This window comes from Triturus cristatus, chromosome 2_2, assembly GCF_964204655.1.
Source record: "Triturus cristatus chromosome 2_2, aTriCri1.1, whole genome shotgun sequence".
In the NCBI taxonomy this organism is placed as follows: domain Eukaryota; kingdom Metazoa; phylum Chordata; class Amphibia; order Caudata; family Salamandridae; genus Triturus; species Triturus cristatus.
The window spans coordinates 541,842,852-541,869,479 of NC_140582.1; the positions used below are offsets into that span (position 1 = coordinate 541,842,852).

Here is a 26,628-nt window from a genome sequence, read left to right on the forward strand (position 1 = left end):
ACTCCCTGTCAATGTGGAGCTGCATGCACTTAGCTCACGGTTGCCTGTTTCCTTTCTCTCTTCTGCATGTTTCACTGTGTTAATGTCTGCACAGTTCATCTTTTCATGTCTAGATCTCTCTTCTGGCAGATGAGTACATTATATATTTCAATGTATTTGCACTGACTTTTTGTGAGCAGTCCTTAAATAGCAGTGTTTTCGTCCTGCGTTTGGAGGAACATGCTGAAATAGTGTTATAGGTGATGTCCCATAACTTGCTGTCATTCAATTTAAATAATGGCATTCAATAAAGCCACAAAGATCCTATCTGTTAACTCTTAGAATTGTTGTGAATCATTTTACCAATATAAACTCAAAGGACTCTATAAGACCCGTTTTATGTTATTGCAGGGTTCCTGAACAGAATGAGTCCTCACACTTCTGCACAGAGTTTGAAAGACCTGAGCTAAGAGCTAACAGACTACGAAGCTGGTATCCAGCAGGAAATGGGGATGTTTGCAAAAGCGACCAAAAGCCTGCAAGTTTACCTGTGCATACAGAAATAGGTATGTATTTTTGATGATGCTTTAGCGTTTGATGTGTAAATGTCTTACATAGCTTGTAGTAGCTGTATTCTGTGCCTTGCTCATCCTTCCATAACAGTTCTTTTCTAGGTAGTAAGTACAAAATCGCATAGTGAGATTGTTCGCAAGTACAGTACATTTATCTCTACAGTGTGAAAACACATTTCAGACTGGCACAAACAGAAATCAAGAAGTGTTGAATCATATTCCCAGTTGCAAACGTTCAGTCATGCGTAAATTTGTTAGGATAATGTTTTATGGCAGGCACTGAGGGAGCAGGGAGAGACATGTTATCAGCACATATGCTTATTTATGGTGTTGCATTTAACAAGAAAATCAAAGCCTCTTTTTCCCTTTTTTATTTTTATTATATGCATAAAGTGCCAGAATTTTGGGTCATTTCATTACCATCAGCAACAAAATATCACTACTGCTATGTCATGACCTAACTTAAATATAGACCCACATTTTCTTTAATGTGAATTATTTAATTGTTTTGCAATACTTGTATAGCGCAGACTAACCGAAAGGTGTTTAAGGGTTGCACATGTAAAAGCATAATTACATTACAGGCAGATGAAGGGGAAATGCGCTACAAGGATCCATGCATTTAAGTTGGGGGAAGAACTGAATGGAGTTCAATCTACTTCAAACCGTTTTTGCGTGGTTCTTTTAGTATGTTAATTGCTGTTCCAAAGGCGGCTAACTGTTTTCAGGTATTTAGTTCTAGCGTCTTTGGGATGTTCATGCCAATGCTTGTTTTCTCGCTTTTTAGGTCTCGCGTGGGGTGCAGCGCAAAGCGCTGCTCTGCCTCAGCGAGAGATTTTGTAGGAGAGGACTTTCAGAAAAGGGCTTTAAGCCCGCCCCTCATTTCTATTGGCTGGCATCACCATTTATGCTAAACGGTGGCCTACATTGGAAATGAGGGTTTTCTGTTTACGCCCTTTGTCTCCGGGCCGGACTGGCTCGCCTGCTTTGCTGCTGTCGCAAAGCAGTTTCTTTTCTTTGTGGGGCCAAACACATGGCCCCATAAAGATAAGAGATCCCCCTGCTGCCACGTCGTCTCCACACAGCCAGTGAGCCTCCTCCCAGACTCCCTCCCTCTGCTTCCTCAACGTTTACCCATCCTCTCCCTCTTTTAGTAGAGACAGCAAACTAATTTAAAAGGACTTTTTTTTTCCCTTTATGTTGTTTCTGGAATTCTTTGCCCTTGCCTTCATAATTGGTGGGTACTTTATTTATCCAAAGGCTGAACCAGAGGAGCTTCTGAAAACGAACGTATTCCCCGATATTTTGACAGGGACACCACAGCGTGCACAGACCCACCGTCAACAGACCGTGTACAGCTCCTACGGGCTTCCTCCGGTTGGCAAAGTTAAAACACAGCATGAACCTGCCGAGGGGACTGCACGGCAGAAGCTGTGACGGAGGTAGATTAGTAAAATAACATTAATCGCACAGGCACCAGGGTGGTAACTTTCCATTACTCTTTCGTACTGCTCTGCCTCTCCCCAAGTAGCTGGGAACCGGATATCACTGACTGAAAATTCTGGAGGATGGGAAGACACAGCATATAATATACACTGGTTTATAAACAGTTTTATACTACATTTTCTAAGCACTGCGAATGAAAGGTGTTACGAATGCCCAATTTAATGACTCAGTTTACCGCCATCAGAGGACGGAAGATGAAACAGAGGAGCTTCTGAAAACGAACGTATTCCCCCCCCCCTCCCCCCCCCAATATTTTGACAGGGACACCACAGCGTGCACAGACCCACCATCAACAGACCGTGTACAGCTCCTACGGGCTTCCTCCTGCCGGCGCGGACAGCCGTGATAGCAGAAGCCGTCGATAATCCCCCAGGAATGCCGGAATACCTCCTCTTGCTCTTTATTTAGCCGCTTCCGGTTTTCATTAATGTTATATTTTATTGGCCTGACGACGGGGAGATAAAGTTCAGAAGCAGCACGACTATGGCGCAGTACAAACGTTTTCTGACCACAGAGGCCCCTGCTTGAAAGCTAACCTACAGTGCCTTTGTGCTAATGATGTGGTTTAAATAAAAGGGAGCTATATGTATAGCATATCGTCTTCTGGCGTGAACATGGCGATGAACAGCTCTTTTGTGGACTTTTACTCTCTTCCCATCTTCCACAACAGTGATCCGCGAGCCTGATTGCTCCATTATTATTATTGTAGTTTTATATAGCGCGAACTCGACCTGAAGGTATCAGGACGCTTTACATGAGCACCAGGTACATTACAGATGGACACATTCATTTTAGGCAAGGGGGGGGATTAAGCGATTTGCCCACAACCACAGGATGTTAAGCGTCCCTGCCGAGACTCGAGCCTGGTTCCCCAGCTACAAAGTTGGCCGCTCGAGCCATTAAGCCACCCCCTCACCCCTTAAGCCTGCTGTTGACATGTCTGAGAATTCATAGGGTTTAGCCTCAAGTTTTCAGGGGGTAAGGGTCACAGTGACCGACGCGTCTTCTTAAAACACCAATTATTGGCGCTGTGCTTCGGTTTAATTCTGCAGCGTCTAAACCTGAGCTAGGGAATCAAACACCCAAACATGTATTAAAGAGCGTTCCAAGCTGATGTGTAAGGCCCCCGCTGAGCATGAAGCAAAGGGGAGTTAGGGTGTGAAGGGGAGGGGCGAGACCATGGAGGGGATTGCTACATGTGCAGGGCTGCAGCAGAGGATTAGAGGGCATGAGTATTCTCTTGTGTGTGTGTTTTTTTTAGCTTGCCATCGAGCTGATAATGGCTTGGTTCTATCTACTCTGATTTCGGGGGGGGGGGGGGCGGGGGGCTCGGGAACCTCGAGAAACATGGTACAGGAGCAGAAACGTAGGCTGGGTATACGCTGCTGGGCAGATAGATGCAACCAGGCCAGGCAAGTACAGTCAGATGGCGGCGTCACAGACAAACACATACATTAATGAACGACACGTTTTGATGGGTCGGTTTCTGTTATTTAGGGGTGACCGAATGCCCTTGAAGCAAAAGGGCGCTCCAGAAGTGGCCCAGACAGCATCAATCGATTGCTGTGACATGGAACTCGCTGGTGCTTACACCATTCTTTCTCCTCATTGGTCCTCCTTCCACCCGCACCTCTCAGCCCTTCGACACAATTTGTGTGGGTAGAAATGGCACGTGAGAGAGGGAGCACAGGAGCTACCAGAGAAGGATGGAGATGGAGAAAGGACAGCGAGTGAGAAGAGTACAAGAGGAGAATGGTCGCGGGTTGGGAGGCAGTGGGGAGTAAGCGGGGTGGCAGGGGCAGCGGAAGGTAGAACGGAAGAGATGGAGGCGACAGACATTGAAAGCGAGAAGATGTAAATGAGGGAGGGAGGGTAGGTGGATAAAAGAGAGGGCGGAAAGGCCTGGTGAGCGAGAGAAGGAAAAGTTGGAGAACTCTTGCGGGAAAATGAAAACGAAAACCCATGAAAACAAGCATTTGCAATGCAATAGGTCTCGCATTTACACGAGTTTAAGCTATTGGCATTGTAAATGACAATGCCTTTCATTTATGTTTTAAAAACCAAAATATAAATAAAAGGCATTGTCATTTACAATGTCAATAGTTCAAACTTGCGTAAATGCGAGACCTATTGCATTGTTGCTTGTTAATTTGATGGGAGGCATGATTTCCTCCTTGTCACTTGGGATCTCCCTACAGAGTTTGGTTACTCATGAAGATATGCTGGGCTGTGGAGTATTATTGCTTTGTAGATAAAGAGGATCTTCAATGACTTTATCAGCTACTTGGCCATTGCAAGCTGATCAGGAGTAGAGCGACAGTCACATTTTCTTCATCAACTACTCGTGCTGTCCTGTGAGAGGGCAAAGTCCGACAAACACATCTTCACTTAAGCCAGAGTTTTGGTCCTTTAATTATTGTCTTATCAACCAGGCACCATGACACAAATACTATGAACAATTCAGAGAGAACCGAAGTAGCATAATGTCTTCTTGGTGGGTCTGCCAGTGGCTAAATGTCCCATTCAAATTAAAGACGTGATTGAAGTCTAAAAAAAAAGATTTATTATGACGATAAAACAGTCATGATGTATGTCAGGTTGCATGAACAAGTAAGGGATTACTCAGTTTGAGGAAATTATTGAGGAGATCCAGTCATAGTGAGCGTTGAGTATATGTGAACAATGAAGATTGCCATGAGTTTAAGGAGATTTGGTATGGCTGTCCGATCCTTTATAGACTTCAACAGTTTGATATTTTCTTTGTCTAACAAATATTCTGTTGTACTGGTGCTCACTGTTGTAGTGACATGGTTTTAGATTGTTTGAACACACTTGTAGCGACTGCTCTGTAATTTGGGGGGCTCATCTTGTAGATTTCCCAAGCCCCTAAAGCTAACTAAAGCCTTTGCGTAGAATAGGAAAACTGACAGATGTTTCTCCCATCCCTACCACTGAGTTTTCACTAGGGTGTGTATAATCAGATAAACCTATCAAGAATTTCTTATTTGCAAAGGTTATATAGAGGTACACAAAACTAAAGTCCCTATGGGTGTGATATAAAGAAGAGCAGCTCTATAACCCCAAATTTAGGCACACACAAATGTTGGTATTTCATGATTTGATTTTTAATGTGCTGTTTTTCTATAAATTATGAGAACATTATCACCATAATAATGAATAATTCTGCAATTAAAACGAGTGACTAAATGCACCCCAGACATGATTCATCACACATCCCCAACATGTTTGTTTAAATGTAATAGTCTGCCTTTCTGCATTATTTACTAGTTAATGATTAGGCTTTCCTGCTTGCAGTTTTTATTTCTTGTGAATTCTGGCGGGGTCTTGAGCAGTGTTTTAAAAAATATAAAAAATCCGTGGTGTTTAGTGTTTACTCTTTTTTGCTCCATAATGACATCATAGTGATGGTGTTTTTCCAGTTCCTATACAGAATGTGGCTTTTATTTCCATCCTTCCGTCATCCATTCCTATTGTCAATTCTTCCCTCCTCCTTTCTATGTCCTATTTGCCTTCTAAGTGCTTTTTCCTTTAACTTGCTATTGCAAGTTACTGTTAATTATTTCCCTCGCCTTGGTGTCAGCGTCATATCCCAGCACTCGAACTCCTCTTTTCAGCAGTCCTGCCCCCACCCCAGAGAATAATGTGCATGGGTAGAGATATGTTTTCATCACATTACATTTTGATTGCAGCAGGTAAAAGGTTAACAGTGAGCATCTAATACACCTTCCTACTGCTATTTTCTTCAGACAAATGACGTTTGACTGCATTAAGATTTTCTACCTAGAACTATAGATCTATATTGTGTGATTCAAGATACTTTGTCATTGCAAAGCAGCATCACACTGCGTTGTTCTTTGTCTTGATAAACCAAGAAAGGGCTGGGCTCCTACATTTGATATTGCACTTTAATCTGGGCCTATTCGAACTGTACATGGTCTTAGGGGAGAAGACTTAATATGCTTCCTTCTGTATGAGGTTATGTGGCTCCTTTCAGCGTGCGTTTTAGACCATCACAAAATAAAACTGACAACAGGAATATTGTGTACAGGAGTTTAGGGGAGAAAGTAGATTTTTGAGGAGTCCGTCAGCACAGTCATCTTTGTTGCCACAAACCTTCAACCTGAGCTTTCAGAAACTGAAGCTCTGTTTGTCTCTCAGAGAAGAATGATTGCATTACGGTGGTGCCTCTTGCCCTGGACAGTGACCTAGCTGCAAACCTGGTGGACACTACACTGCAATGTGCAATGCATGTGAGCCGTGAACTGAAGCATATAAAGGAAGTTCGGCACTCATGAAAGGAGTAGAATTAGGGCCAAGGAGTCAAAGGTTTCAAGGGACCTTGTAGATGGTTGAAAGGCGTAATTAAATGGCTTATCATGGCCCCTCGAGGGTCTTAGTGGCAGCATCCATCACAGAAAAGTACCTCAAGATGGAGGCTGTACTTTTACTTCTATAAAAGAGGAGGACCCTGATAGAGCTAGGATTTCTATATCGTAATCTTCGGATGGAATCATTATATAGCCCATGCCATTGGCCATATGGACATTTGTTTGTCGACAAGGAGAAGTTAAAAGGAACAATCATCTACATCAACCAGATAAAATCATTCAAGACTTAAGTACTGTCAATAAGGAGAATTTGTGTTCGTAAAGGGTTCTATTAATTAATTCTTAAGATTCATTATTTATTCAATAAGCATCAGTCTTTTAAGTATCTTCATTAGAACTTGATATAATCCAGTACTCAATATTTCAATACAAGGTGAAATGCAGCATCACGGTTAAAATAGAAATAATACAGCAAGCGTGTTCCATAAAGGAATTTGCCTAATCTATAATAAATTGGAATGGAATAGAATAAGATGTCATTTTAGAAACCCCATGAAGAATTCTAACTAGAGAATCAGCAGGCATCTAATAAAGACGAGAATAAGTTAAAAAGTAATCTCTAATGAACAGTTATGGTCTTGAAACCCATGGAGTTGATCTCTAGAAATGCAAGTTAGAGAATCGATTCCTTCTCTAGAAACATGCACTAATATTAACACGCTGAATTCTAAAGTGCAACAAGTATCACATTCTTTGTCATAACATCCAGTACAATTTCAGTAAACTTCTGGGAGTAAGTAAACTCTCCAGTTTCTCATGTCTTCACAGTGAGCTACATACACAAGTTCTTGAAAAAATACTTAGTCCACATTTTGTGGTTCAGGAATTCTTCCAGTACATCTCATCCTTCCTGTTGTCTACTCTTCTCCCAGTGAGAACCTTGCTATCAGTTGTCCAATACATAACAAATGCCTATTCACTAACTAAAAGAAGGTTTCTGGAAAATTACAGCATCTGCTTTGAAGAGAAAAACCTCTTGTGCAGAACAGCTCAATATGAAAAACGGGCCTTTCAATGCTCATATATATAAATTGCGGTTAATATGGAATCAACACTTAGGCTAACTTAAATCATCATATTATGTTACTTAACTTGCATGCTTATAACATCTAGGTATGCCTATCCACTACATTTAGCATTTATTGCATGTGTGTTGTTCAACATAGACTTCTGCGTTTAAAAGAAAATACATTTTTGATTGCATAATGAAAAAATCCACTGTAACACACAAGTAGTAAAAGTGTGATAAAACCGGTGTTTTCCGATTTCTAATGAAAATGGAATATTTCCATCAGTAGTGTTTTCAGTTTTAGCTTAAAACCGGAAACCCTATTAATATTAATAATATATGCTGACATGTAAAACTATCGCGTACCTGTATGCCAGACCACCTCAAATCCAATACTTTGTCAGCATCTCACCAGCAACTAGTTGATCTGCTTACCCCGTCCAAATTACCAGGATCTCGTGTACCTTTTCTACCCTATGTTGTAATTGGGGATATATGCGCTAAGATCTTGCACTTTGCAACACAGAACTTGAAAAAGTTGCTTCAGTTGTTTTTTCTTTTGAAATCTGCCTGCACCAAATTCCTTCCAAGATCAGCTTGCAAGCAGACTACAGCAATCGCAAACGCTGTGCAGAAAGGAAAAAGCAGCTTTCAGCTAATGCACCATAAGCTAGCACATGACATGAAAATTTTGCATATAAAAACACACTGTTAGCTAACATTTGAGGCTGAAATATTCCCATTATTTTAGACACAAAAGTGGGGTAACACGATTAAGCTAAATAACCAGAGCACCCATATCCATCTACTGCACACACATGGATTCTATCAACATTCTTTAAGACCTGCAATATAAATCAGGGAGCACTCAATTCAAAGTCCAGCATATATCTTAAATCCATTAGGGCCTAGTGTATAAACTACTTCATTTAGTACAAATTTTTTATGTATTGAATTCCAATTTAAAAAACAATTTTTCAAGGCCTTCAATAAGTGCAACATTATTATGCATTCAGACTATTGTGTTCACACAGCACTCTGGAAGCAAACATTTAACTCCACATAATGATCACCTCTAAAATCTGTCTTGTAAATTGCTTGAGAAACTCCAAAGTCATCTTTAGAAGTGTTTTTTAAGGAATGCATTTTCTCAATGTGAATGAATGTCGACCCATTTGTGATAAAGATCTCTTAAGCCTAACGGGGAAAGTTTTCTGACCAGTTCTACTCTCGTTCATATTTTTGTTCATTCATTGAGGGTTTTTTAAAGCACTGTAGTTTCTTTTGGTTATTTATGAGCACTCAGCAGATAGATGGATGGATATGCAGAATGACATGGCAAAGTGTTAGTTTACAGTGCTAGTGAGACCTTTGGGATGGCCACTACTTTTCTGTGCTAAGCTCAGTTGAATGAAGTTTGAATAGTTCATTTTTTCTAACAATTTCTGAACTGTTAGCTATGTTGTTCAAGGATTCAAATGTCACCCACATTTTTGAAATTTTATTGCCAGTGGGCCATGCCTTCAAAATGGGGAAAAAAAGCTGTTCAAGTGGTGCATAAAAGCATATTTATTATTGTTATTATTACATGAATTTGAAAATTGTGGCAATGTCCTTCCCTCACACTCCTTAAAGGAATTTGCTATCCTTGCTACAGTTGTCAAATTGTTCTTGGAAATAGGAAGGTATTATGTTTTAAGTCTGCTCTTAAAGGTGAGCCCTCAGACTGCAGTTTGGTGAGAAAGTGAGAGCAGTCTTCAACCTTGTTGAGGCAGAAGGCAGCAAAAGAACAATTTTCTCTGTACCTTAGAGCAGCTCAAAAATGCATGTGACCAAGGCCTATAATGATACGGTTGATGTCTTTCTTTTTTACAGAGGTTTTTCACACTTCTAAACAGAATGGAAGGGAGAAGATTTCTTCAGATTCAAGTTCTGACTGTGGTAGTTCTCGGGGGAGCGTGCGAGCGAGTCGTGGAAGTTGGGGGAGCTGGAGTAGTACCAGCAGTTCAGATGGTGACAAAAGACCTGTGATTACAACAAGAAGTGCTATTCCATCTAGTAAGTAATCTTTGATGTAAACATGTTTAAATATATTAGACGGAGGATTGTGTTTATTAAAGTGTCTTTGCTCACAACTATTCCAATAGGTACTATGTGACCAGAGGCAAGATTCTGAGCTCTGGCTGTGCTTTGGGTGTTGAACATTCATGGTGTTCAACGGACAGTTTTGACCAATTAGTGAGCACAAACTATTAATCCAGACTTCTAGTGAATCCCTGCTTTGAGTTGCTACCATCATGACTTGGCTTGCAAGAACAGCTTTGACAGCCTGGTGACTCCATCATGCGGGAAACTCTTGATTTTATTTTACATAAATTAACTCTTAAGCTGGAAAGTGTAAAGCACTACTGAGCTCCTCAAAACCCCAGTAAAATAGCAAAGCATCCTATCCAAGGACATTCCTGTTGCAATGTTATCCAAATAAGTATCAGCAGCTTAAACTCCTGATAGGGTGAATTTACTGGATTGCATAAGCATTTTTCCTCGTATTCACCTTCTTAATTCATATAGGTCGGTTGTGTACGATCCTGCAAAAAGGGGTCTCTCGCTTTTCAGTTGAATGTCTTGCGTGGTCGATCCCTTCTTCCACATTAGTGACATTGTTGCTCTTTTAGGAAGAATCATACTCTCCATTGAAGTGCTGTGGCAGCAGTCGCCCATTTCACCTATGGTCCTTAATCTGATCCCGTTGATGGGCCGTTCTTTCTTCCTTTCTATATCACAATTGTCTGGCACCAGATTAGTCTAAATTTATTGAAGTTGGAGGGAGAGAGCTGACTAAGAATCATTCCATATGTGCTTTGAGACAAATCATATACATTCCTCCTTATAAGTACGTGGGCAGTCTTTGTTGTCCTACTAGTAGTATTGCCAACGACCAAAACCATTCTAGTCTTGATTTATACACAATACAATCACCCTGTTTTACCTCTAGAAGCAGGGTGATACTGGTTTGTTTGTTAGGAAGCGGTTTCTCAGAATGTTTTCCTTCTACATTCCCACATTGCAGAGATACACATCCTTGGCACTGACTGGTTCAGTTAACTTCTCCACATACTAGATGAATAGAAAGTCATCTAGATCATCCTCGCTATAACTTGTGCAGCCAAGAGTCGGTAGAGATGGACTTTACAGTCTTCATCAGCATGAAATACAGACGCTTTATCTCATGGATGAACTGGGATTCCTATTATATGGGAGCAGTCTTCGATGGCTATGTTTCACTGAGAGTTCCCCCTTGATCATCCTATACAAGAGCAGCGCTCTCAAAGTCCAAGGACTGCATCAGGTGTTCACTAATGCTTTTGGCTCCATAATGGCTTTTTTTTTTTTTTTTTTTTAGTGCATCGGGATAGGGCCATCTGCTCTGCATGAAACATATTTGTTGTGTATGCGAGATTGACGATTAGGGAAATTGGCTACCTCTCCCTATACTTACTCCGCTTCAGCAAATGATTTTTTAGGAATTGGCTGTCTCCTATCTAGCCATCTCCACTGATGCCATGGGGTTGCCTGCTAACTGATATGAATTTCTCCTCTGTGGCCAATAGAAGAGCAAATGGCTGGGAACAGCGTCTTTTCTGCCAAGGGAGCCATTCTCTTTAGTGAATTTACTAAATGTTTTCTGATCTGTCTACTTCGTATTTTGGTTAAAAGGCTTATTGCCAGATAGAATTTGAAACTTGTACTCTGCTGACTTGAACACAAATCTTCTGAACTTTTTACCCTTAACAGACTATAACTATTTCCTTACTACTACCCTTTACTCTCTTTCAGTTTTTTGATGAACCACGTCAATGTAATATAAGCCTGAGTAGATCTGAAACATTTTTACATTGTTCATTGTGACTACGTGGTTCTCCAAATTCAACCCTTTTTCCCCAAGAGTGAACCCCCTTTGTGTGGTAGTGATTCACAACTTGTTGGCTAGGTGAGCCATATGGCTTTATCTGGATAGGACAAGAAAATCAGCTTATCTTGCCAGTGCCTAGCCATCCATAGTGATGTTGATTTGAGTAAGGTGGGTAATGGAACATAAATAACTTACTATATCTGACATTTAAATTTTTGTACAAGTCACCTCCTCATGCAAATATCCAAGCACACACTGCTAGGTCTAAGGTAGCATTAGACATATCAAAATGTATTCACTTTAACACTGGACGAATGCTTCCTTTTCCTCCTCACGTAGCTGTCATTTTCCTGTCTTTGCACGTGGCACTGCAATGTTCATTGCCTACAGAGGGTGGGATAATAGTAGGTATGCCATCAACACAGAATAGGAAGAGATTGCCACCTGTGCTATCCCAGATTCCACAAGTTGGGATAAGCTTGTCCTGTGGTTGACATTACAACTAATAAAGATTAAGTGCCTATAAAGGGGTACAAGTAAAAGCATATTAATTTTTAAATTAAATTGGAATGGCTTTTGCTCCTTTGTCATGAAATGCATTTAAAGTTTCACTTTTCAACAGGTGCTCTCTCATTTGTATCCTCTGGGTCAGAAGTGTGTGTCATCTTACAGCAAGTTGTCCTTTAAGTCTGAAGAGGGCCGCCATGCTATTTTTCATACCTTGTAATTTGTATTTTCAGTGTTCCTTCCTGTAGAATGAATGTGTAATTTCCATTGGCAAAGTAGCGTGTTTGTTTTGAAGTGCATTGGTTCACAGCTCTTTTTTTATTTTTTTTATTTAGGGGAAAACCTTCCTCCGAATGACTATCCTGTGGAAAGTCCTGTAGCGTTGAATTTAATACACACCATTTGCAATAAAAGGTAAAAATAAAATTAAACTTCATGTGTTGTCTCTTTTAAAATAAATCTTCTATATGCCCATTTTACTGATGTTTTATTTTATTTTCTGATTATTAAGTGTTTTAGGTGTACATGACTTAATTTCATAGATTCTGCACAAATAGAGCATGTTATCAAGAACTGTTAACACTAGGAATGTCATTAAGGGTTTGGTCTACCTGGAATTTTGCCAACAAATCTTTTTTTCCTCAAATGTAAGTTTTGTCCTCTACAGTGTGAAAATATGGGCCCCAAAACGACTGGGTTCAAACAGTGACTGTCACCTACTGTGCCTCTTGACCTCCGCCCGGCGTCGGCCCATTCTACTAGCCCACCACCTCCAGCACTATATCCAGCGCAATGTCCAATGCCACCAGATCGAGCCTCGATGCCAGATACAGATCCAATAGTTTTGTCGATTTAAAAGCCCAACCCCTAGCCACTGGCCAGAAACATTATGCCAATCCAACCCAGAGCCAAAGCAGCACTATGATAAGGATGGTGATTATGAAGGTGATTTGTGTGATGAGGATATATTTAAAAACCTTCAGGATTGCAGTGGTCTGGACACATTGCCAGATACTGGACTATCTTCCCCAAACCTGGCTATGGCTACTGAAGACTTCGCCTCCTTTGCCACGGTGATTCCTGATCAGAGTAGCAGAGGTCCTGGACCTAAATCTTCCCATGCAAGAAGTCAAATCACATACCGTCACTGAGGACCTAAACCAGCTCAGACCAACCAAGAGCCTTTACAGCCATTCAGTTAGGCTCTCATTGACATCTTGGTAAGCACCTTGGTAAAACCAGGATCTTTTACCCCATTGAATAGGTAGGTGGAAAGACGACACAGGCCTGCTCCTTGGAACCCGGGTTTTTGTCTACTGCATCTAACTCTGCAGAGTTTGGTATTAAAGGTGCCCACCAGCTGCCAAAACCAAAATGCCTTACTTATGGCTCTGCCTTAACGAGATTCCAAGAGAATAGAAACATTTGCAAAGAGAATGTCCTCCAGTGCCAATGTTGCCACCTCCTGACTCCAGGGTAGGTACTCACGTACGATGTGGGACAGGGTGTCTGATGTCATCTGGGACTGCTGGCAAGAAGTCAGACTGACCTTTCAGCATCTTATTTCTGATGATCAAGACACATTGAAGTAAATTATACGTTTCGGTCTGGACACAGCGTAGGGCAGCTGGAATCAGTGTGGGACTTCAGCGCCCCGCATGGATTTGCTTGACAGAGCTTTCATCTGACGTACAGCAGTCCGTAATAGACATGTCCTTTGACCGGTTGTTTGGAGCAAAGGCTGACTGGTCTTTAGAGAAATTTTAAGATAGCATGCCACCATCCACTCTCTAGACACAGTAAAGCCTATTCTGCAGTTCCCCCAACAAAAGGGCCCCTTTCGAGGCTTGGGTAGAGGCTACAAGAAGAGGTTGAGACAGTATGTGCGTCAGCAGCAAGATGCCTCCCAGTCCTTTTGAGGGCAACACCGGGGAGCACGCCATCAGCATTGAGGCCCTTAGGGACAAAGTGCTATCCAAACACCACCTCCCACCCCTGAAGCTGCCGCAAACCACTTTTTACCTCCTCAGATAGCAGAGCATCATGTATGTCCAATTGGTGCTCTAGATCGTGGAACACAGATACTCCCTTACCTTCCTGACCTATCTCCCGACATGCCACCTATACCGCAACACCTCCCGGAAGACCACTTGTCCATGCTCCATGGTGGAGTTCAAGCTGTCTTGAGCAGGGGAGCACTAGAGTGGTTGGCGGCATAAGTGATTGCTTCTTCAGTTATTTTCTTGTGCAAAAGAAAGATGTAGGCCTTTGTCCCACCCTAGATCTTCCTCTTCTGAACTTCTTCCTCAAGAAAGACAAGTTCAAGATGCTCACCCTAGCTCTAGTCATGTCTACCCTGAATCCAATAAATTGGATAGTAGCGCTGGACTAATGTGAAAGTATGTGTCCTATCTCCTTCCTGACGTCCTACAGGCTACCTACAGTTTCAAATGGCCACAGGCACTTTCAGTCCTCTGTGCTCCACTTTGGCCTTACTGGTGCTCCTTGGGTGTTCACCAAGATGATTATGGTAGTCGCAGCTCATCTGTGGAGTTTGAGAATACCAGTATTTCCATACCTCAATGACTGGCTACTGAAGGCGTGCTTGCTTCAAACACTTGTGGGACAACTCCAGTGTCTGATTGATCTGATGGGCTTTTCCATCAATCTGCTCAAGTCACACCTTCACAATGGCTCCCCTTCATCATAGCCATCCTGGATAAGGTGCTCTTATGAGCCATTCTTCTTCCTCAATGAGTCCAAGACCTCCTGGGCTATGATCCCTATGTTTCAACCCTTGACCTGGGTCTCTGTGAGAGCAGTCAGAGCTGACTGCCTTTTGGCCTCCTGCATCCTGCTTGTGGACCACACCAGGTGACACATTTAGACTCTGCAATGGTATTTGAAGTCTCACATTGGCTCAGCACCAGGGCGACCTGTCCTATTCCATCCAGGCATCGAAGTAGACTGCTGAAGATCTGCAGTGGTGGCTGTTCAGCCATGATTAGACCTGCTGGAGACCCTTCTCCCTATCCCTCCCAGAGCTAGCGGTTATGATTGATGCATTGTTGCTTGGCTTGGGAGGTCGTCCGGGTGAGGTGAAAATCGGAGGATTATGGTCTCCAGCGAAGATTTAACTTCACATCAACTTGCTGAAGTTGCAAGCAATTTGATTGACACTGAAGGCATTCCTCCTGACCATAAATGGGTACATATACTCAGATAACCGCCATGTGGCCCAGATGTCTGCCTCCACCACATTTTCGGGTTTGGATTAATCAGGATCAGCCAAGAACTCACCACTCTACTAAATGGCTCCCTGACCATGGCCACCTACGACCATGCTTCCACCAGAAGATTGGAAGCATGTAGTGGTCAACACCTTGCTGAAAAATCATCAGCAGACCGCAGCAAACTCAAAAACTACAGACCCATCTCCATACTACCTTTTCCAGCCGAAGTCGTCGAAAAAGCCAGCAACTCGCAAAATACCTAGAACAGAATCACCTTCAGGACAACTCCAAAACTGTCTTCTGCAGCATCCACATCACTAAAAGAGCCCTGATCGCAGCCACTGATGACATCTGGGCCCTCCTCAACCAGGGAGAGACAGCAGCTAATCCTCCTTGACCTCTCCGCGGCCTTCAACACAGTCTCCCACCACACGCTCATTGCCAGACTGCACGACCTCAGCAGAACATAAAGAGTTTGCCTACTACCATTCTCCTCCACACCCAGATAATCTCCGGGTCCCTCAAGGCTCATCACTCAGCCCCAACGTCTTCAGCACTTACATTACACCACTGGCCAGCTTCACCAGATCCCACAGACTCAACTTAGTCTTCTATGCTGATGAGGTCCAACTCATCTCCCTCTCTGAAGACTCCACAACAGCCTGAATCTCAACATGGATGTAGGAAGCTGGCTCTTTATATGACATACCAAGTAGTTCCTTACTACTGGACAACAATCCCAAGGCGCTCTTCTAAGGGGTCGAGCAGCCTTAGGCTTATCGGAGAGGAGTGTTAGACATCATCAAATGCACACAATATTCAATAATTGATGCACACGGCTCAATAAGGAGAACCGTACCAATTTATAAAAGTAACATACATCTTTATATATTTTTAGGCACCAGAATCCATACCATCAGGTATGAACATTTTGCAAGATAAATACTTTTACGTTTAAAAAGTTTATGCTTTTCAGAGGCTGCAATGTTACCCTATGGGAGAAAAAACATAGACGGCGTGCACGTAGAGTACTGCGACTTAATGGACAAATCTCCTGGACTTAAGGTGAGTATGGGGCAAGCTCCAAGGCAGCACCAAGCGTTCACACTGAGTGCAGTACACGTATAGTGGCCAATGTTAGTCTATGGGGGTCAGTCTTCGCATAGAGAAACGGCAGGTTTTGACTGGGGAGGCAGTCTGGCTGTACTAACAGGGGTGGCTCAGGCCTCACGATTCTCGGGGACATGAGGACAACTTTGGTCCTCTTCTTCATTGCCCAGGGGCAAGGAGTGCCGAGGTGTCCTTAGGTGTCTGGTTTTTCTTACCAGGAGCAGTTGCAGTACAGGGGGCCTATGAACGGAGGCTGTAGGCGACGTTTGGGAGTTCACGAGGGGTGAAACCACAGTGGACTGTCTCTGGACGGCTAGGGGACCATGCTGGCACAGTTGGCCCAATTCAACTCTGGCTTGGAGAGACGGGTGCAGAGGTGTCCGTCGTCAGGCTTTCAGTCTTGGAGTCCTCTCAGGTTTCTTTGGGTGCCTGCAGGACCAAGCGAAGCAGCTTTGCTGCTTCACAGGAGTTCTTGGTTCCTGGGTGAAGTGCTGGCAGGTCTCCCAGGGTTTGGAGACAGCAGCTGCAGGAAAAGTAATCTTTTGGTGCGGTTAGCAAAGTCAGCAGGCAGGTCTGCAGGTTTGACACCAAGTCAGTTGCTGCGTCTTCTTTTTGAATATTGAATTTAGGGGCTTTAGGGGTATGTAGGTTAGCAGCCAATGGACTACTGACTCCTGCGGTCACTACGCCCTCTATAAGACCTATTCCTGTGGTAAGTGGACATAACCCTGTTCCAGAGTTTCTAATTTTGCAATCGCCAAGATGGACAACTCTGAAAAGTCATGTCCACTTCAGGGGAGGCCACCTTACGGATGGTGCTAGCCTGAGGTGGGCACCCCTACCTGACAAGCTAGTTTTCCAGCATGGTCAGGTACCAAAGGGCTCTGGACAAAGGGGGTCAGCTTCCTCTCCTGTGCGGGGTGCCAAATGCGCATTTCAAAAGTGGTGAATTCTTTGAAATTCCCCTGCCTTGAGCTGCTAATCAGCAGGTCATTCTGTGAGAGGAGGTGTGAACACCCTGTTCCAGAGTAGGCTTTGTTTCTGACCTCCTGAGAGCAAAGACTCTCACCATTGGGGGGTCAGAAACTAGTCTCCGGTGGCAGGCTGGCAAAAAGCAATCAATCAACACACCATTCGCTGGTAGGTTTTCAGGGGGCTACTTCTCTTGTGTCCTCGGGGTGCATGCATTAATAAACTCAATACTAGAACCTCTGTGGGTTTATTAATACAAGATGTTTGATACCAAACATCTCTATTTTCAGTGAAGCCATCATGTAGCATGGAAAAATCTTTTTATTCCAGTGTCCAGTACATGCTTTTAAAATAGCTTCCCTGATCACTTGTACTGGCAGTAATAGAACTGAACAGCACAGGAGCATATCTGAAAGAAACACGTTAGTCAGATTCCTCACCTTAGAATATCCCCAGGCGTCAGGCTGGATCCGGAAAGTTTTGTCAGCAATACCCCTGCACGTCGCTAGGTGTTGTCTGCGGCTCCGCGTCCGTCGTGCGCCGGGATGATGTCGTCGGAGTACTTAGACGCCGCCCTCGCGCACTGACGTAAGTTCTTCTTTTTTCCGCGCCAGACAGCGCCGATCCGGGAAGAGCTTACCCCTTAGTCATGTTTTGACTAAACTGTTTGACTCTTTTGGTCTCTTGTCGACTCGACTCTGGTGCCGGTAGGATGCCCGGGTTCAAACCCTGCGACTCCTGTCACCGACTGATGTCGGTTACGGACCATCATCGCCGGTGCCTGTTCTGCTTGGGGGCCGACCACGATTCCGAGTCGTGCCTCGACTGCCGGGCCCTGACTTCGAAGGCTAAGCGGGAGCGGTCCCGCAAGCTCCTGGAGTACCGGCAGTGGGCTCAATGCCGTTCACGGTCCCGGTCGAGGAGGAGGTCGAGGGATCGGTCGCAGAGCCGCAGTCACCACCACTCGTCCGGTTCCAAGTCTTCGGGTAAGTCGAAGCATGGTAAGAAGTCCAAGAGGCGACATCGCTCTTCAGGCTCCCCTCGCCGGTCTTGCGACTCGGCTGAGGGCTCGGGTGGTACCACCCATGCGGCTCTGTCGGAGCCGCAGGAGTTGCGTCCGTCCGCATACCCGCTGGTCACTGGGACCGACGCGACTCCGGCGGAGATCAGTGCCTTCCTCTCGGCCATGAGAAGCCTGGCTCCACCGTCGACACCTGCCGGCGCGCCTTCGGGCCCCGCGGGCTCGCCTGGGGGGCGCCTAGCGGGCCGGCGGCTCCGACGCCGTCATCGTCTCTGGTCCCGACGCCACAGGTCCCCGCACGATCCAGACCTGGATCCCAGGCGACGCAGGCCGACCTCACGACCCCTCCGCCGGCGTCGCCTCCGGTACCACCTCCAGCGCCGCCTTCGGACGACGCCCTTCCCCGGTTCAGTCCGGGTCCGGGCCCGGCGTCGGAGCGGCTCCACCCGGCGCCGCGTCCGACACCGATGGGTGGCAATCTCATCTTTCGCCTGGTTCCGATCATTCCACCTGTCTACCAGGAATCGGATGACGGTGACGACTGGGAGGGGTATGAGGACCCTCTGGCCTTGCAGGCCAACTTATCACAGGACTGGGCAGATGAGCTGGGGGATGCCAGTGGTCTGGACACCTCCCCTGACACTGGCTTCATCTCTCCTCCGACTGTGGCTTCGGAGGAGGGTGCTGCATTTTCCGTGGTGCTGCGCAAGGCGACCGAAGCCCTTGGGCTGGAGCTGCCTGCTGTGGCCGTGAGGACTAACCTCCTCACTGAAGTGCTCCAACCGTCAGCAAGCTCCTCGGAGCCTCTGCTGCAGTTTAATGAGGCACTCGTGGACGTTCTGAAGGGCACTTGGTCCAAGCCCTCCACAGTACCTCCTGTGGATCGGAACGTGGCCCGGCGCCACCGCCATGCACCGGGCAACCCCAGCTTTCTGTCCCAACACCCCACGCCCGAGAGCCTGGTTATCCAGGCCCCTACTTCCCAGTCCTCCTTCCCGTCCGCTCCCCCGGATCGGGAATCCAAGAGGCTTGAACAGTTCGGTAAGAAGCTTTTCTCTTCCCTTAGTTTGGGACTGCGGTCTTTGAATACCGCTTGCCTCTTGGACCGTTACTCTCACTCCCTGTGGGATACGGTGGAGGACGTGCAGCCCCAGTGTCCGGAGGAGGCCCGGACACGGCTCGCCCAGGCTCTTGCCGACGGGCGGGAAGCAGCACGACATGCTATCCGATGTGGACTTGACACTACGGACTCGCTGGATAGGGCGATGTCAACCACGGTGGTTCTTCGCCGCCACGCCTGGCTGTGGTGCACGTCTTTCTCATGGGATGTCCAGAGCACCCTCATGGATATGCCCTTTGATGGCAGTCGCCTTTTTGGCGAAAAGGCGGATAGTGCGCTGGTGCACTTCAAGGACTCCCGGGCTACGGCTAAGTCCTTGGGCCTTTCGGCCCCGCGCCTGCAAACTTCAGCTTTTCTTCCCTTTCGTGGCCAAGGAAGGGGCGCCCCCTCACGCCCGCCTAGCCACCAGGCACAAACCCAACCTACACGCAGTTGAGGACGTGGATTCCACCAAGGCGTTACTGGGGGACAACGTGCCGGTCAGTCCACATCTACCCCGGCAGCATCCGCCTCAAAGCCCTCCTAGTCCGTGCTTTCAGGCCCATTCCACGCCAGTGGGAGGCAGAGTTCGCCATCACATGCTCCACTGGCGTTCCATCACGTCGGACAGGTGGGTGCTGCAAATCGTCCGAAGGGGCTACTCCCTCCCCTTCGAGACGACCCCTCCAGCCATGTCACCGCAGTACCACCGTATGTCGGGGGATCACTTGAATCTTCTGCGGGAGGAAGTTATGGCCCTCTTGGCCAAGGGGGCCATCGAGCTTGTACCTGGTCGAGAAGTAGGTCATGGTTGCTATTCCCACTACTTTCTGGTTTCCAAGAAGGGCAAAGGGGGCCTGCGCCCTATCTTGGACCTCAGGAGCGTCAACGTCCTTCCTCCGGAAGGAACGGTTCAAGATGCTCACTTTAGCTCAGGTTCTGGCTGCCCTCCACCCTGGAGACTGAATGGTAGCGTTGAACTTGCAGGACGCTTATTTTCACATTCCCGTCCTGCCGGCCCACCGGCGTTGCCTGCGGTTCACGGTGGGCCAGGAGCTCTTTCAGTTTACCGTGCTCCCCTTCGGCCTCACCAGTGTCCCTCGGGTGTTCACGAAAGTGATGGCGGTGGTCGCAGCTCATCTGCGCAGATTAGGGGTTCCAGTCTTCCCCTATCTCGACGACTGGTTATTGAAGGCGGGCTCGCCCCAGGCAGTCGTCTCCCACTTCCAGACTACGGCCGACCTCCTGCATTCGCTGGGGTTCACAATCAATGTGCCGAAGTCGCATCTGAGTCCCTCTCAGAAGCTCCTCTTCATCGGAGCGGTTCTGGACTCTGAGCAGTTCCGGGCTTATCCTCCGGAACAGCTGGTCCGGGATATTCAGGCCCTGATTCCCATCTTCCGGCCTCTATCCTTGGTTTCAGTCAGGTTGGTGCTGCGGCTTCTGGGTCTGATGGCCTCCTGCATCCTGCTGGTACATCGCCAGGTGGCGGATGCGGGTACTGCAGTGGGACCTGAAGTTTCAGTGGGCCCAGCATCGGGGCAACCTGTCCGACCGTGTCTTGATCTCGGAGGGCACTGCAAAGCAGTTGCAGTGGTGGCTCACGGACCGCGATTGGGTCAGTGGCAGATCCCTCTCCCTACCCCAACCGGAGCACGTAGTAGTGACGGATGCGTCCCTCCTGATATGGGGGGGGCCACATGGGAGAGGCGGAGATCAGAGGCCTCTGGTCTCTGGCGGAGTCCCGACTCCATATCAACCTATTGGAGCTGCGGGCGATCCGGCTTGCACTGAAGGCATTCCTTCAAACAGGGCGGGTGGGGTCGTGGACCCTTTGTCAGGAGGCTCTGCGCCTCTGGACATGGCTGGAAAATCAGAGCATCACCCTGGTGGTTCAACATCTGGCGGGCTCTCTGAACGCCAGAGCCGACGAACTCAGCCGCCGGTGCATGATGGATCACGAGTGGCGTCTAAACTCTGACGTGGCGCAAGGCCTCTTTTGGCAGTGGGGAGAGCCTTAGTTAGATCTATTCGCCACCGAAGAGAACGTGCAATGTCAGCAGTTCTGCGCGTTGGAGTTTCCAAGGCGGCACTCGCTCGGGGACGCCTTTCGTCGCGAGTGCAGTTGCGGTCTGTTGTGCGCCTTTCCGCCTATACCACTTCTGCCCAGAGTGCTGAAGAAGATCAGGCGCGACCGGGCCCAAGTCATCCTTATGGCTCCGGATTGGGCAAGAAGGTACTGGTATCCCGAGCTACTCAGTCTGTTAATCGATCCCCCGATCCGTCTGCCTCTTCAGGAGGACCTTCTGTCGCAGCAGCAGGGGACGGTCCTCCACCCGAACCTGTCCAGCCTCCACCTCCATGCGTGGAGATTGAGCAGCGGCAGTTGATGCCATTTGACTTGCCTCCTGAAGTCTGTGATGTTATTCTGGCATCCAGGCGTCCCTCCACAAAATCGGTATACGCCTGCAGGTGGAACACATTTGTGGCATGGTGCACAGCAAAGGCTGTGGATCCCCTTTCCGCCCCTCTTTCTGAGGTTCTCCTCTTTCTTCGGCCCAGCAGGGCTCTGCTCTGGGCACCCTGAAAAGTTCTCTTTCTGCTATCTCTGCTTTCTTACGGCTTCCTGATCAGCCTTCTCTTTTCAAATCCCCTGTTGTCTCTCGCTTTCTTAAGGGCATTACTCGCATGTTTCCTCCTGTTCTTTTTGTAATGCCTCAGTGGGATTTGAATCTGGTCTTGACGTTTCTGATGTGTGCTCCCTTTGAGCCACTTCATAATTGTCCTCTTCGTCTTTTGACGCTCAAAACTGTTTTCCTGGTGGCCATCACCTCTGCTAGAAGGGTGAGTGAGCTCCAAGCTCTCTCTTCTAAGCCTCCTTTCCTTTCTATCCATCCGGACAAAGTTGTTCTCAGAACTCGTCCTTCTTTCCTTCCTAAGGTTGTGACTGCCTTTCACATTGGGCAGTCACGTTGCCCACCTTCTTTCCGCCTCCGCACCCCTCGAAAGAGGAAGAGCGGCTCCACCGTCTGGACCCAAAACGGGCGCTGTCCTTCTATTTGGATAGCACCAAGCAGTTCCGGGTGGACGACCAACTCTTTGGAGGCTACGGGGGCGCTAAGAAGGGACGAGCGGTGCACAAACGGACCATCTCTCGGTGGATCGTTTTGTGTATCAAGGCATGTTACTCCTTAGCTAAAAACGAACCTCCTGTAGGGCTGAGAGCCCATTCTACTCGGGCCACTGCGGCTTCCACTGCACTGGGACGGGGAGTCCCCTTGCAAGACATCTGTCAGGTGGCAACGTGGGCATCGCTGCACACATTTGCTAAGCATTATTGCCTGGACAGCCAAGTCCGGAGAGACGGCTTCTTTGGCCGTTCTGTTCTCCAGGACTATCCGGTGTGATCTTGGTTCGCAGACCCACCACCGGGGATGATATTGCTGGGGTATCTATTCTAAGGTGAGGAATCTAACTAACGTGTTTCTTTCAGATGAACAAGTTACTTACCTTCGGTAACGATGTATCTGTAAGAAACGTTAGTTAGATTCCTCACTGACCCACCCATCCTCCCCGTTCTGCGAACCGATAACTAGGGTTGAGGTTATCCCTTTCAGGGCCCTAGAATTGTTTGGCACCAGTGTCGGTCTCTTGCATGGCTCTGCGTTCCTTGCGCAGAAAGCTATGTACAAGAACTGACGTCAGCGCGCGAGGGCAGCATCTAAGTACTCCGACGTCATCCTGGCGCACGACGACGAAGACGACGCCTAGCGGCGCGCAGGGGTATTGCTGACACAACTTTCCGGATCCAGCCTGACGCCTGGGGATTTTCTAAGGTGAGGAATCTTCTTACAGATACATCGTTACCGAAGGTAAGTAACTTGTTCATCTGGTCATGCGGATATGTCTTCACATGCAATATAATACACCCTGTCTTAGGAACTGCTGTAGGGGTGAATTACAAATAGTACATGTAGTGTTAGGGGACATGGCACACAGGGATGTGTCAAGCCGTGTTTTCACTTTTGACTGTACCAAAACACGCAGCCTACAGTGGCAGTTTTGCATGTGTTAGGTGAGGGGTCTCTTAGGGTGGAACAATTTGTGCTGCATCCCTTAGGGACCCTCTTTAGTACCTCACACCCTAGGTACCAGGGGTGTCATTTACTTGGGAATTAATTACAGAGACTCCTAAAGGTATGCAAATTGGGGGAAACAGTTTGTACAGTTTGGGAAAAAGATCTGGCTCTGGAGACCTGGTTAGCAATGACAGAGTGTATTTCCAGTCGAAATAATTTCAAATACCAAGCAAAAAGTGAGGGTTACCAAGTCAAAAAGAGGCACTTTCCTACAATGGACAAGATTTGAAGTAGTGATCTTCAGTAACCAACTCCCCCTGGGATGCCTCCTAGTGGCCCGCAGGACTCGGACCCACACCAACCCCAACGGACCTCGCCAGAGACCTCTGCATCATCCCGGATAGCAAATTCTCCATGACATCTCAGGTCAACGTTGTATCATCCTCCTGCTTCTTCATCCTGTGCGTGCTACACAAGGTCTTCAAGTGGCTCCACCAAAACTCCAGACACACCATTATCAAGGCCCTGATCACCAGCAGGTTGGACTAAGGAAACGCTCTCTACGCAGGACTCGCATCCCGCCTCCTCCAAAGACTCCAAACCATCCAGAACGCCGCATCCAGATTCATCCTTGATCTCCCCCGACGAACAGGCATCTCCTCACTCCTAAGAGATCTCCACTGGCTCCCAGTTCAGAAGAGATGCCAGTTCAAGCTATTCACCCACTTATTCATGGCACTCCACAACTCCAGACCAGCCTACATCAACCACAACCTAAGCTTCCATCAACCTACCAGACCACTCCGCTCTGCCTCCCTCGCGTTAGCTCACACCCCCTGCATCCACCGGAGCAGGGCTAGAGGATGCGCCTTTTCCTGCCTCGCAGCCCAGGCATGGAACGACCTCCCCCCTACACCTCCAGACCTTGGCTACTGTATCAGAATTCAGCAAGATGCTCAAGACCTAGCTCTTCGGCTGAATCTAGGGACTCTGCATGCGCCTAGATTCCCTCATGAGTGCTGAGCAGTGCTCTACAAATCGACTGATTGATTGACTGCAACAAAGAGGGCAGTGTGGAGTCATCGGTACTGTGCCAGGAATCTCTGCACTTATGCAAAAGGCTAAGCACTCATGGCATCTCCCTGACTGCACAACACCTGGCAGGATCTTTAAATACCAGGACAGACAAACTGAGCAGCAGATCACGAATGGTGGTAACACTTGGAAGTGGCACAGTGCATCTTCCAGCAATGGGGCGAACCCTAACTTGATCTGTTTGCCACAGCAGACAATATGCAGTGTCCAGACTTTTGCACATTGGAGTTCTAAAGTCAGAAAAGGCTTTCTTTTCTGACTTTATTCAGAATTGCAGGAACATTTCAAGAATATTCACCTCTCCTTGTTTCTATGTATACTTTCGGACTCAATGGGTTGGGGGTTTCCCATTTACTAACGACAAGTGGCAACATAGATATCCTCATTAATCTGAAAGAGACAGTTAGGTGTAGATTACATACCTTAGAATTTCCCCCAGGCGTCAATCTTTAGCAATACAACTGCGTGTCGGTAGGTGGCGTCGGTCGACTCCATGTCTTGGTCTCTGGGATGACGTCGCAGTGCCTACTTAGACGCTGCCCCTGCACGCTGACGTCAGTTCTTTCTTTTAACGCGCAAGCCTAGCGTGGATCCAGAGAGAGCTACAACTTAGCCGTTTTTAGCTAGCATTTTTCAACTTTTTGTCGACTTTTTTTCAAGTCTTCGACTCTTGATGCGTGAGGGATGTCCCTACATCAGACTGGCTTCAAGCCCTGCGGCTCCCGTCACAAGATGTCTGTGACATACCCGCACCTCGTGTACTTGTGGTGTCTGGAGCGCAACCATGACCCAAAGTCGTGCTCTGACTGCCGGGCCATGAACCTGAAGACTTTGTGGGAGCGGTCACGAAAGTTTCTGGAGGCCCGTGGTCCGCTCCGCAGCACTCCCGGTCTTGTTCAAGAGGAAGGTCTCGACGCCGGTCACAGAGACCCCACTCCTCATCGCACTCCAAGTCGTCGAGGTCATCGGGTAAGTCGAAACACAAGAAGGCAGCGAAGAAGCACAAGCGCTCTTCATCTTCTCCCCGTTGGTTGGCTGATGCGACGCGGGATTCGGAGCGTTGTCGATCAAAGGCTCCATCTCCGGTGCCTGATTCAGGGACCACTCATTGTCTCCCCCCATTACCAGAGCGTCCACTGCCCAACTTCGACAGTTCTACAAGGCCTTACACCTTGTCTTTGGGCAGCTCGACTCAATTGGTGGGCCTTTGGGTCCCACGGAGTGGTTTGGGGGTCCTGGGCCTTCGATGCGGGTGGCTCTGGCTCAGGCGCCGGAGGGCCCCCGCGGATCCAGCCCTTGATCCGGCTCTACGCCGGACGATCTCACTCAACCTTTCCTGGCTCTGATCCAGACTACAACGCCACCGGCGCCTGTCATGCCCTCGGCCGATGCTGTCCCCTTCCCTGAGTTTGACCCGGAGCCGGACTGATGTCGGTCGACATCGGAACGGACACCGGAGGGTACTTTTGTTCCTCTGTTCATCCCAGGTGTTCCGTACCGATCAGAGGGTGGGGATGAGGACTGGGAGGGGTCTCTGGACCATTTAATGGACTAGCTTGAAGAACCAGACTGGCGAGAGGACCTGGGTAATGCCAGTGGTCTTGACACTTGTCCAGACACTGGTTTGCTTTCTTCCTCTACTGTGGCTATGGAGGAGTCCTGTGCTGTGGCGGTGAGAAGGGCAGCCGAGGTCTTGGACCATGAGCTCCCTTCGATGTCAGTCAGGACTAACCTCCTGACAGGTGCCTCAGCCTGCGGCTTCCTCTTCCGAACCCCTATTGCTGTTAAATGATTCCCTCCCTGACATCCTCCTGGGCACTTGGTCCAAGCCCAGCACAGGGCCTCCTGTGGAGAGGACAATTGTCCACCGCCCGGCCCTGGGCGACCCAGTGTTCTTGACCCAACACCCTTCCCCTGAGAGCTTGGTGGTCCAAGCCTCTTCTTCAAAGGGCGCATTCCCTTCTGCTTCCCCAGATAGGGAATCCGAAAAGCTGGATCATCTTGGGAAGCGTATGTTCTCTCCCTCCAGCTTGGCACTGCTGTCGGTGAATACCGCATGCCTGTTGGGCCGCTACTCCAATACCCTCTGGGATAGGGTCGCGCAGGTGCTGCTTCAGTGCTCGG

At 47.5% G+C, this 26,628-nt stretch overlaps 1 protein-coding gene across 3 annotated transcripts in view; it reads left to right on the forward strand.

The window, feature by feature from the left end:
• The window catches only part of TMEM131L (transmembrane 131 like), a 553,379-nt gene that overhangs the window by 437,336 nt on the left and 89,415 nt on the right, over positions 1–26,628 (forward strand). For all 3 annotated transcript variants that reach the window (XM_085641690.1, XM_085641691.1, XM_085641692.1), the window contains 3 exons: positions 391–545; positions 9,351–9,533; positions 12,231–12,309. In XM_085641690.1, coding sequence (XP_085497816.1) covers positions 391–545; positions 9,351–9,533; positions 12,231–12,309 — 417 coding nt within the window. The remainder of the gene's footprint in view (positions 1–390; positions 546–9,350; positions 9,534–12,230; positions 12,310–26,628) is intronic.